General features: G+C 40.8%; 1 protein-coding gene across 3 annotated transcripts in view; it reads right to left on the reverse strand.

Moving 5' to 3' along the window:
- Nucleotides 1-13,233, reverse strand: part of VPS35L (VPS35 endosomal protein sorting factor like) — a 168,678-nt gene that overhangs the window by 66,858 nt on the left and 88,587 nt on the right. For all 3 annotated transcript variants that reach the window (XM_037057109.1, XM_037057108.1, XM_037057107.1), the window contains exons 15-18: nucleotides 11,416-11,462; nucleotides 10,769-10,880; nucleotides 10,143-10,259; nucleotides 4,802-4,855 (exon numbers count right to left, since the gene is read on the reverse strand). In XM_037057109.1, coding sequence (XP_036913004.1) covers nucleotides 4,802-4,855; nucleotides 10,143-10,259; nucleotides 10,769-10,880; nucleotides 11,416-11,462 — 330 coding nt within the window. The remainder of the gene's footprint in view (nucleotides 1-4,801; nucleotides 4,856-10,142; nucleotides 10,260-10,768; nucleotides 10,881-11,415; nucleotides 11,463-13,233) is intronic.

Here is a 13,233-nt window from a genome sequence, read left to right on the forward strand (position 1 = left end):
AACATTAAAAATTATAGGAGATTCAGCACTGGCTGGAGTGGCTTGGTGGATTGAGAGGTGGCCTGCAAATCAAAGGGTCACTGGTTCCATTCTCAGTCAGGGCACATGCCTGGGTTGTAAGCCAGGTTCTCCAGGTTCTCCAGGTTCTCCAGGTTCTCCAGGTTCTCCAGTGTGGGGCATGCAAGAGGCAACCACACATTGGTGTTTCTCTCCCTCTCTTTCTCCCTCCCTTCTTCCCTGTCTAAAAATAAATAAATAATATCTTTTTTCAAAGATTTATTTATTTATCTTTAGAGGGGAAGGGGAGGAGAGAAATATCAATGTATGGTTGCCTTTCATGAGTCCCCTGCTGGGAACTGGCCTGCAGCCCAGGCATATGCCCTGACTGGGAATTGAACCACGATTGAGTGGTTTGCAGGCCCGTGCTCAATCCACTGAGCTACACCAGCCAGGGCAATAAATAAAATCTTTTAAAAAATAAAAATTATAGGAGATTCAAATTTCAGTGGGCATAAATAAAACTTACTGTCATACAACTCTGATTACTCACATATTGTCTCTGTCTGTTTTCGTGCTGCAATGGTGAAGCTAGAGATAATATAGTCTAAAACCCCCAGATGTTTACTATCTGGCCCTTTAGGGAAAAAGTCTAGATAACAGAAGCACTGACGCCTCTTGGCAAGGTAGCTCCAAGGCTGCCTGACTCACAGGTAAATTTCCTGGCTCATAGCATATGTTATCTAAATAGTTGCCATTATATTTACTCTCTTGTTTAATGCTCATTAAATTCACCAGCATGAACATCATTATTCCCATTCCCCATTCTCATTCTGAGCTGGGGAAATGGCAGCTCAGAGATGTTAAATGACTTAGCCAGGGTCACACAGAAAAAAAAAAAAGAATCATCTGACAACACACTAAAAGGACTCAGAGTTCCTTGGAGAATGTGCTGATTCTGAATCTGGAATAAGAAATGTGCAAAGGAGGTGAAACATCTTAGAAAGCAAGGAAGATATAAAAACAAAAGAGCATGTCTGAGGGCTCAGGAACCAACCTGAAAAGGTAACAACTGAACCAAAGTGGGACAACTGATCATCAGTGAGAATAACAAAATATGTTTAAATCCATGAGTTGTTAAAGACACCAAGAGCAACTACAACTCATGAATCACGTCTGGGGATTTGAGAAGAACTGAATTCTTATTCTAAAAACTAGTAAATAACAGACAAAACTGCGCAGCAATACTACCTCTTCTGTAGAAACTGTATCTCAGGGTAATTAAATACCTAGTGAAAGGAGTCCCTCTTTATACCAGTATCCCAGACAACAGATAAGTAATAATAATTCTGAATATCATCATTTTGCAACCTCTAATAAACTGTGATGTGCTTGAGCATCAATGGCTGCTCACTTCATCAAGAGATAGGAGGAAGGCATGAACATCCCAGGAAAAGTACCATACCACCACCCGTGGTGCCAAAAAAAGACAATTTATATGAACTAACTGCTAATTTACAGTAAATACTAAAGGGCAGAGGAACATGCTGAATGCCATCAAGGGATGCAACTAGCCATTCCAGAGTGGGAAACTATAGGACAAATGATCCAATTTCTTCAACAAATAAATTACAGAGGGAAAAAAAAGGGGGGGGGGGAGCAGGGGGAGAGGGAAGGAGGAAGAAAAGAGAAAGATGGAGAGAGAACTGATAGATTAAAAGAATCCTAAGAAGTCTACTGAAATGTATGAACCTTATTTTAATTCTAACTGAACAAATAAAGTAAAAAAAAATTTAAGACAACTGGGGAACTCTGAACATTGAACTAATTTTTAATGATATTAAAGCATTATTAACTTTTTTAGATTAATGTATTGGAATTTTGCTTTAGAAAAATGAATTTTTATATTTTATAGGTAAGATATGTGTTGAAATACTGACAGATAAAATACAATGTCTGAGATTTACTTCAAAATAATACAGGAGAAGGAATAAGGACATAAACAGGCATCACCAGCTGATCATTTCTGGGTGATGAATTTAAAAGAGGTAAGTATGAAATTTCCATAATACATAAAACAAAAACTGGAAAAAGGAAAGAAAATCAACAGAACTATATTTATACAATGCTCAAAATGAGGCAAAACCAGTTTCTAGAGTTAGAGGCCAGAATAGTGGTTTCCTTTGACTTCCAAAGGATGGAGGCTGTGAGTACAAGGGGAACACAAGGGACTTTGAGGAGTAGGGAAAGGTTATTTCCTATTACTTAATCTGGACCATGATCACATGGATGAATTTTGTGAAGATTCATTAGGCAGCAAATTTATGATTTTTCTGCATGCTTGCTACACTTGAATTTTTTAAAGTTGTTTAAAACAAGTAACTCCAGCAATAGGATTTGAATCCAGATGTATCTGTTTTTAAAATCTGCTCTTTGGACTTCTGGCCAAGATGGAGGCATAGGTGGAAATACTTTGCCCCCTCCCACAACTAAATTTAAAGACAGTGAAGTTATAGTAACAAAAACGTAGCCAAAACAGTGAAAATTGAACTGTATGGAAGTCCGACAACAAAAAACCACTCAGCCAGACCGGTAAGAGGGGAAGAGTCAGTGGCGGAGTGGGGTCAGGCTGCAAAGACCATTCGGTCCGACCGACCCAGGAGAGGAGGCAAAGGCGGTTGGTGGATCCCAGGCGTGGGGTGGCGACGGGCGGACCCAGTGAGGGCGAAGGGCGGTTGGCTGACTGTGGTCACACATTCGCACACAGATAAACCAAGTGAAGGAGCAAACAGTGAGACAGACCACTCAGGCTAGGGCCCCAGCGGGAATAAGAGCATGAAAGCACCAACTGGAAAGACTTTCTCAGGGTAGAGGGGCCGGGAGAGGCTCCCAGGACCATAGAGAGTTCGTTGGAGAGACCCAAAGGGTCCTGGAGAATACACAGGCCCACAAACCCGGCAACCAGCAAGAGAGGGAACCAATTTGCTTGTGGGAAGCAGCAGAGGTGACAGAAATCTGAGAGAGAGCAGAGGAAAGCAAAACATCATTTTTTCGCCCTCTCTGGCCCCGCCTCCATATACAGCATCACAACCCAGCAACTGGGTTGCCCTGCCCTGGTGAACAACTAAGGCTCTGCCCCTCAAACATAACAGGTGTGAACAGACCAAACATTATGACTCAAGAACAGCTCAAAGCCCCAGAGCCTATAATTCTAAGTGACCAAGAAATAGCCAGCCTTTCAGATGCACAGTTCAAAACACTGGTGATCAGGATGCTCACAGAACTGGTTGATTTTAGCCACAAATTAGAGGAACAAATGAAGGCTAAACTAAGTGAAATGAAGGGAAATGCACAGGAAACCAATAGTGATGGAAAGAAAACTGGGACTCAAATCAATGCAGTGGACCAGAAGGAAGAAAGAAACAACCAAACAGAAAAGAAGGAAGAAATGAGAATTCAAAAATATGAGGAGAAGCTTAGGAACCTCCAGGACATCTTTAAACATTCAAACATCCGAATTATTGGGGTACCAGAGGGGGAAGAGGAAGAGCAACAAGTGGAAAACTTATTTGAACAAATAATAAAGGAGAACTTCCCCAGAATGGCAAAGGAAACAGACTTCCAGGAAGTCCAGGAAGCTCAGAGTCCCAAAGAAGTTGGACCAAAGAAGGAACACACCAAAGCACATCATAATTACATTATCCAAGACTAAAATGAAGGAGAGAATTCTAGAAGCAGCAAGAGATAAGGGGACAGTCACCTACAAAAGAGTTCCCATCAGACTGTCAGCTGATTTCTAAAAAGAGACCTTCCAGGCAAGAAAGGGCTGGAAAGAAGTATTCCAAGTCATGAAATCCAAAGACCTACAGCCAAGATTACTATATCCAGCAAAGCTTTCATTTAGAATGGAAGGGCAGATAAAGTGCTTCTCAGATAAGGTCAAGTTCAAGGAGTTCATCATCACCAAGCCCTTATTATATGAAATGTTAAATGGACTTATCTAAGAAAAAGAAGATAAAAATAAGAACAGTGAAAGGACAGCAAACTCACAGTTATTAACAACCATACCTACAACAAAAGCAAACTAAGAGGACAGCTAGATCAGGAGCAGAACCATAGAAATGGAGATCACATGGAGGGTTAGCAGGGGAGTGGGAGGAGAAGGGGGGAGAAGGTACAGAGAATAAGTAGCATAAACGGTAGGTAGAAAATAGACAGAGGGGAGGGCAGGAATACTATGGGAAATACAGAATCTAAAGAACTTGTGACACATGGACATGAACGAAAGGGGGGCAATGGTGGAGGAGGGGTGTGCAGGGTGCAGGGGACTTGAAGGGGGTAATGGGACAACTATAATGGCATAATCAATAAAATATATATTTTTTAAAATCTCTGTCTTTTGATAAGCCCCTTATTTCCCAAACTGGGGTTGTAGTCTGGGCCTTGGGAAAGAAATGTCTTCGTGTACTTAGAAAATAATTACATGAAAGTCAAGTATGTTTGGGAAATGCTGCTTACTAGACCCCATGGAAAGTGACAGGGCATTTTAGCACATAAACATCTAACGTGTTTTATATTGGAAAAAATTGCTTAACTTTTATACAATGCAGCATTTCCCAAATTTATATGGGAACACTTTTGTTACAGCACACACATTAATGCTCTGTCACACTATACAATGAAGATGAATTTTTTCCGAATTAACAGTAGTTACCATTGTAAAATGCCTAAGCTAGACATATTCACTATTAAAAACATGAAACAAATGTAATTTTTTCAAAAACAATACCACAGCCACACATACCGTGAAATGCTTGCAGGTGTACTCTGTCCACACTTCGGCACAATTAATGTAGTCCTACAAAGAACAAATAAAAATGTCTACAATAAGAAAACCAGTTGACCTTATGGCAGAAGCCCATCATGCTCATCCCTTCAAGGGCTATGACAATTAAAAGAATCGACATTTCATAGGAATTTTAAGAGTGGTTCATCTATAGAAAATTCTGGCCCACTGATATACAGAGTCTGGCAGAAGAAAGGCCTGCTTGAGTGTGGTTGGTAGGGTAATAATATGGGTGTAATAATTTATAGTTTTAATTTGAACATTTCACCTAAAATGTCATATGGTGTATTTGAGTGTGACATTGTTATGTTACAGTACTACATGCTTTTGATTTTATAATAAAGAAGGGGCTTTATTTGTGCCAAACCCTGTATTTTTACCAAGAGAAGTGAGTTATATAAAAACATAAGTTGCTTGAAACTGTGAACCATGAGAAAGAAGATACCTAATAAGCAAGGTTCCTGGTGGCTCTCTGGGTTCAAATTTTAAAAACAGAGTCTAGCAGCTATTTCTACACAGAGGCCTCTCATACAAACTACACTTCAGGGAGAAGCTTACACTGAACTGCCTGACTGCACTGTGTTCCTGCCATCTGAGCCAGCCTTTTATAAAGGAGTTCTAGGAATCCTATTTCAACAAATAGGACTGAGGCTTTCTAATCCACTCAGACCTGTGTAGCTCCGGTCAACCAGTGTGGCCCCATTCTAACCAATCAGGATAGAGCTGTTTGAATCAAACAGCAAGAATCTGGAGTTCTCATTTGCATAAGGATAGACCAATCAGAGACCAGGGTTGGGGACTTCTGTCCATATACTACGCCAGCTCCCCCTGGGTCTGGGACTGAACTTTCTCTTTCCACCAAAGACTGAAGACTACATTTCCCAAGTAGGAGCTGAAACACCAAAGATGAAACACTGAAGACACCTCACTTGAACAGAGAGAAGCAGACCAGCGCAGGGGAGGTCCTGCAGACCAGTAGGGAACACAGCAAAGCTGTCTAGCCAGAGAGAGGCCTGGCCCCAGGGCCATCAAACAGGCAAGGTGCTGTTTCCACAGTTGCGTTGTATCACAATTGAGCTGTTTGCACTGAAGAGTTTCCTTCTTCACTACACCCTAAATTGGGGATTCCTTTAGATGTTGAATTGACACCAACAAACTTTGGCTGACAAAACTAATCAGAATTCATTCTAGAATTGCTACCTCAGCCAGGATAAAAAAACAAAAAAATGAACAAACAAACAAAAGCTGGGAAGCATCAGTTAACAGTGGTGAGGTCCTCACCACACCTCAATGAAGAAACTGATGGTACATCTGGTTAAAGACATCAGCTTTGCCTAAAATGTGATTTTTGCATGTTCTAAGAAAATATAGGTTGCTTGCCTTTAAAAAATAAATCATTTGCCCTATAAAGGGGTCATGTGTATATGTTGTAAAAAGGTTAGGAAAGCATAGAGATTTCCAGTAAGAAATTATGTTTTAAATTCAAATATGAGAGGTACCTACAAAGAAGCAATGAGATGGGTACAAAAACGCCAGTGACCAACTTGTTAACACTTCCTGCTCCTTTCTGGGATACATTCAAATGGAGAAAAAAATGGCCAAGGAATAATAGAGTCTGAAAGTACCTGTTTTCCTCTTTAAGGAAAAGAAAGATGAAATGGAGAATCCAGGTCTTTTTCAATTGTTGTTCAAACACAGTTGCCTCCATTTTCCTACCACCACTTTCCCCCACCCACCCATCCTGACCTTAAATCCTTCTCCACTTTGGCTTTGTCTATGGGTCCTTTATACATGTTCCTTGATGACCCTTTCCCTTCTTTCCCCCATTATCCCCTCTCCCCTCTCTTCTGGTTACTGTCAGATTGTTCTTTATTTCAATGTTTCTGGAGAAACCAGTTATCTCTCTCACATAAGAAAGCCAGAACATTCTAAGGTCTAATTAGAATACTAAGGTGAATGTGAAATTAAAACCTGGAGAATATTGCTAATATGGGCTTTTGATGCAAGGTTGCTTTAAAACACTGAAGTGCAGGCACCATAAGTCCAGAGGTTTTTTATTTAAATACACTAAATAAGCTGTTTTATTTAGTCAATCAGAGTTAGATTACATAAAAAAATTCCAACCGGTGGTGTTTAGTGAGGTTTTTGCTAAACCTAACCTAGATAAACAATTTTGTAATTGTTTCTAATTTTTCTAAATTATACCACTATCCTCAATATACTATTGTAAATATGGTGATTAGCAAGGGGTTTAAACTGAGATCATTTTAATATTTCCCTCTTGATAAATGATTGTATCAAATGCTACATATCTATATTCAGTTATGTGCTATGTTACAGACCAAATGTTTGTGGCCTCCCAAAATGTATATGCTGAAATCCTAACCCCCTATGTGACGGTATTAGAAGATAGAGCCTTTAGGAGGTGATGAGGCCATTAGGATGGAGTCCTCAAGAATAGAGGTAGTGCTCTGAGGACTCCAAAGAACTCTCTCAATCCCTTTATGCCATGTGAGGGGAAGAAGCTAGCAGTCTGCAATCCAGAAGAGGGTCCTCACCAGAATCCAACCATGCTGGCACCCTGATCTCAGACTTCCATCCTGTGGTACTATGAGAAATAAATTTCTGTTGTTTATAAGGGGTCCAGGTATGTCTTACTCTGTTATACAGTCTGAATAGACTAAGATATGCTATTAGCAGCAGAGTAACAGTGTAGAGTATGGTGAAGTTTTATACAGCTGGTTCTGTAGCCACAAAGACAGCCAATACCATCTTTCCCTACCAAAATCCACATAAATTGCTGGCATGTTACCTACAAAAACAGTGAGGCACAAAACCAAACCAACAACATGATAGCTATTACTACATGCATTATAGCACTGACATCAGTCTTCTCAAGACTTCCTGTGCCTAAGTATGGAGAAAAAGAGGCTTCAGCCATCTCCATTCAAGGGACAAAAATGAGAATTCCCTTCTGCTAATTACTGGCATGACTACTGACCCTAATTTAACAACATCCTACTAGGCTGGTACATTCAAATCAAAACACTATAGACTGCTGCATTTTAGATGCTGTTTGCAAAGTTACAGGTCTTTAAAAGTTTCAAATATTTATAATTTTTCTCTCTTAGTACATCTTGGGGCCTTGAAAGCAAGACATAATTGGGATACAAAAATTAGAGAAATACTTCCAGCCAAGATCCAGGCAAAGGGGAAACACTGTACCTCCTTGCACAACCAAATTTAAGGACAACAAAGATTCAGAAACAAAAACACAACCAGAACAGACAGAAAATCAAACTGTACAGAAGTCCAACAACAACGAACCACTCATCTAGACCAGTAAGAGGGGCGGAGTAGGCGGAAAGTGGGGAGGGGTCGAGGCAGGAAAAGGTGGTGGCAGCCAGACCCGGGGTAGGGGGAGGAAACAAGCAAACCCAATGAGGCGTGTAGGGCGGTTGGCTAACCAAAGACACACATTCACGCGCAGATAAACCAGGCAGAAACGGGCAGTGAGACAAACCACATAACCCTGGGCCCCGGCAACAGGAAATAAAGCCTACAAGCACCAACTGAAAAAACTTGCGGGGAATGAGGTGTCAGGAGAGACTCCCAGCCTCACAGGAGAGTTCTTTGAAGAGACCCACAAAGTCGTAGAATGTACACAAGCCCACCCACCCAGAAATGAGCACCAGAAGGGCCCAATTTGCTTGTGGGAAGTGGCAGAGGGGTTTAAAATCCAAGAGAGAGCAGAGCAAGCACCACTGTTCCCTTTCTGACCCTGCCCCCATATACAGTGTCACAACCCAGACACATGGGTGACGTCCTGGTGAATACCTAAGGCTCTGCCACTCATATGAAACAGGTATGACCTGAACAAAAATTATGGCTCAAATGCAAGAACAAATCAAACCCCAGAGCCAATACTTTTAAGCGACCAAGAAACAGCCAACTTTTCAGATGCACAGTTCAAAACACTGGTGATCAGGATGCTCACAGAACTGGTTGATTTTAGTCACAAATTGGAGGAACAAATGAAGGCTAAACTGAGTGAAATGAAGAAAAATGCACAGGGAACCAATAGTGATGGAAAGGAAACTGGGACTCAAATCAATGCAGTGGACCAGAAGGAAGAAAGAAACAACCAAACAGAAAAGAAGGAAGAAATGAGAATTCAAAAAAATGAGGAGAGACTTAGGCACCTCCAGGACATCTTTAAACATTCAAACATCCGAATTATAGGGGTACCAGAGGGGGAAGAGGAAGAGCAACAAGTGGAAAACTTATTTGAACAAATAATAAAGGAGAACTTCCCCAGTCTGGCAAAGGAAATAGACTTTCAGGAAGTCCAGGAAGCTCAGAGAGTCCCAAAGAAGGTGGACCCAAGGAGGAACACACCAAGGCACATCATAATTACATTAGCCAAGACTAAAATGAATGAGAGAATTCTAGAAGCAGCAAGAGATAAGGGGACAGTCACCTACAAAAGAGTTCCCATCAGACTGTCAGCTGATTTCTCAAAAGAGACCTTCCAGGCAAGAAGGGGCTGGAAAGAAGTATTCCAAGTCATGAAAGGCAAGGACCTACATCCAAGATTGCTCTATCCAGCAAAGCTTTCATTTAGAATGGAAGGGGAGATAAAGTGTTTTTCAGATAAGGTCATGTTCAAGGAGTTCATCGTCACCAAGCCCTTATTATATGAAATGTTAAAGGCATTTATCTAAGAAAAAGAAGATAAAAAATAAAAACAGTGAAAGGACAGCAAACTCAGTTATTAACAACCACACCTGAAACAAAAGCAAACAGCAAACAACTACAATAGGAACAGAACCACAGAAATGCAGATCACATGGAGGATTAGCAACGGGAGTGGGAGGAGGGGAAGTGGGGAGAAGGTGCAGAGAATAAATAGCATAGACAGTGGGGAGAAAATAGATAGGGGGAGAACAAGAGTAGTGTGGGAAATGTAGAAGCTAAAGAACTTATGACACATGGATATGAACTAAAGGAGGGAATGTAGGGGGAGGGCGTGTGCAGGGTGGATGGGAATGAAGGGTAGGAAATGGGACGACTTGAATGGTATAATCAATAAAATATATATTTTAAAAAATTAGAGAAATACCTCTTTAAAGCTATCAGTTCTCCATTGTAGGTTAATAAATAATACAACTGAAGAAGTTGATTTCTTAAATAATAAAAAGCATTGGTACAATTACCTAAGATAATTTTTTAAACACAGAGCATATACTGCATAACTTGGACAAAAAGAAGTCAATCTAAGGTCAGAACAGTCACCCACCTGTGGATTCTTCAATTTAGTAATAACTTTCCAAGCTTCATTGAGAATCTGAAGTCGATCACCCTCAGGAGGATCAGCCAAGGCCAAGTTTAACCCCAGTGAGCGAAAAAGAAGATGCTAAGAAAAACACAAAACCATTATGATATTGGAGATTATTTAAAATCAGAACAACTTCAGGCTTAAGGCTGTCACACTGAGCTCATCTCAGGGCTAATCTTCCAACAACTTCTTTCTGAAATTCTACCACAAACCTTCATGGGGTAGATGGATAAGGAAAAAGAAAGAGCTCACTCCCTGTACTGGTCTAATTTGTGGGCCATAATATCCTGATGGATGAAGTTTTTCATAAATAATGAGTGAAGATATATTTTTAGAGATGTAAGACCAAATTCTTTTCTAAATACTTCGCAGTGACCTTACTGTACAGATTTAGGATTCATGCAAGAGACCCGACATGCAGCAATTACGTATGTCTAACAATCTCAAATCAGACTCATCTTCCTTCCTGTTCTTGTCTTATATTCCTGTTGGCTCAGGCTGCCTTAAAACCCGACACTCTACCTCAGGAGATATCAGGTAAATACTGCCTATTTGTCCTCCTGTTGAGCATTAAGTCAAGAGCCTACCTTAGGGAAGCCAGCTTCATTGCACTCTTTAATCATGCCAATGAAATCTATGGACCTGGTGGCAATGAACTCGGCCCGGAAAGCAGACATCACAGAATTTAACAGCAAGGCACTGCAAGACACACATGCCCACATCAGTAGAACTCCCTGTTAAGAAAGTTGCTTGAGCCCTGGCTGGTGTGGCTCAGTGGATTGAATGCCAGCCTGCAAACCAAAGATTCCCAGTCAGGGCACATGCCTGGGTTGTAGGCCAGGTCCCCAGTAAGGGGCATACGAGAGGCAACCACACATTGATGTTTCTCTCCTTCTCTTTCTCCCTCCCTTCCCCTTTCTCCTGTAAAAAGGAGACAGGAAGATAAGAATTCATTTTCATCACAGCCCCATGAGGAAAGCACTATTAATTATTAAACCCATTTTATAAATAAGAAGAAATGGGGCACAGAGATGTCAAGTAAGTAATCCAAATCCACAAAGCTAAGAGAGAATAGACTCAGAAATCTGAAGGCAGGCAACTGGATGCCAGCTTTTCGACCTCCATGCGGTCCTGTCCCTCTGTTGGCCCTCTTGCCCACATATGCATGTCCATTTCAAAAAACAGGAACCAACTCCATTTCTTACTCGAGACTTATGAATTTTAAGATACTTACTTGTTTCCTAGCTTCTTGCATCGTTCCATCATCTCGAGTAGCAGAGTCTAATAGTTTTAAAAAATAATAAAAATCATCGGGTTGGAGAACATAAAGCAAACTTCTCACCAAGAGATTTCCAAGGTAATACTCTAAAATAAATGTAGCCTCATGCCCATTTCCACAATTCTCACTGCCTGGCAGGAATGGGGCAAATGGGAGAGAAAAAAAGTGTATTCTTTATGGTATTTCATATAGTGGCTAAGAGCACGGGCCCTTGCAACAGGCACACTTATGTTCAAATACTGTCTTACCAGCTACCAACAGCAAGACCTTGAGTTAGTCATCTGACTTCATTAAGTCTTAGACTTCCTTAGGCAGATGATATAGGTGGTACCATCCTCCCTGCAGGGTTACTAAAGGAAGATGAGAGATGTACAGATAAGAATGGAAATTATTTCCCATCTCTCCTATGACTCTCCAGTATCCTCCCTATTGGTGCCAGTGGATTCTCGGTAAAACAAACACTGGGCCAGTACTTGGTACCCAGTTTTCACATGGGGAGCACTTTGCACTGGTCTTCTCACAACTCATGGCCACCCATGAGGCAAGCTCTCTATCCTCTCATTTCATAGGTGAGAAACCAAAAAACAGAGTAGTTATGTGCTTTGGCCAATGTGACACAGCCAGCTATGCCAGCTGGACATGACCTTGGCCATCTATCTTCAAAGGCCATGCTCTTCACTACATTTCCACTCCCTGAATTTTGAAGCATTTTTTAGCCCTAAAAGGAAGCTAATGTTTTACTCATTGGAGTACTGTTAATGGCTTTAGGCCTATCTTAAGTCAATTACGTATCTTTTAAAGAGCTTCTGTTTTTAAAAAAAAATCAATGGAAGAAATATTCTTTGAGGTAGTAGCTTGGAAAGAATTTGAATGGCACAGTAAAGGTCACCCATGGAATAAAAAGCAGTTATTGACAAGGGCCACTAACCATACACCAGGTCCTGAGCTAAACACTTCACATACCTTTGTCATTTACTCTTCATAATAGCCCTGGGAGGCCTGTGTAAATTTATCTCCATCTTTACAGCAGAGGAAGCCAAAGCTCAGATAGGTTAAACCACTTCCTAGTTAAGTGGTAGAAATGAGATCTGTATCTAAGTCTGGTCCCAAAGTCAAAAATTAAAACAAGTCTTTTTTAGTGCAACATTACCCTTTCCAGGGTCCTTCTGTGTTGCCTGAGTAATCAAGGTGATAGCTGGCTTTGGGAATAGTATTAGTACTACCACCCAAAAGCCCTCATTTTATTCATATTTCTGTCCCTGTCCAAAAAAAATCTGGTTGGGTCCTGTTATGGACCAAATTATGTCCCACTGCCTCCATTCATAGTTGAAATCCTAACCCCAAATGTGACCATGTTTGCAAACAGGGCTTTTAAAGAGGTAATTAATATGAGAAGGTCATAAGAATGGGGTCCTAATCCAATAGGACTAGTATCCTTATAAGAAAAAGTAAAGACCAGGAAGTCACATGTACATAGGAAACACCATGTGAAGACACAATGAGAAAAAGAAGGTCTACAAGCCAAGCAGAAAAGCCTCATCAGAAATCAACGATGCTGGCACCTTGACCTTGGACTTTTAGCCTCCATAACTATGAGAAAATAAATTTCTGTTGTTTAAGTCACCCAGTCTGTTATGAGAGCCTGCTATGGTCTGAATGGTCACCTAACTGCCAAGGTATCAGAAGGTAGAGTCTTTGAGAGGCAATTAGATTATGAGAATAGAGCTCTCATGAAGAAAATTGTGCCCTTATAAAAGTGACCTAAAAAAGTTC

Source organism: Sturnira hondurensis, unplaced genomic scaffold, assembly GCF_014824575.4.
Source record: "Sturnira hondurensis isolate 20B ecotype Veracruz unplaced genomic scaffold, ASM1482457v3 Scaffold0009372, whole genome shotgun sequence".
Classification (NCBI taxonomy): domain Eukaryota; kingdom Metazoa; phylum Chordata; class Mammalia; order Chiroptera; family Phyllostomidae; genus Sturnira; species Sturnira hondurensis.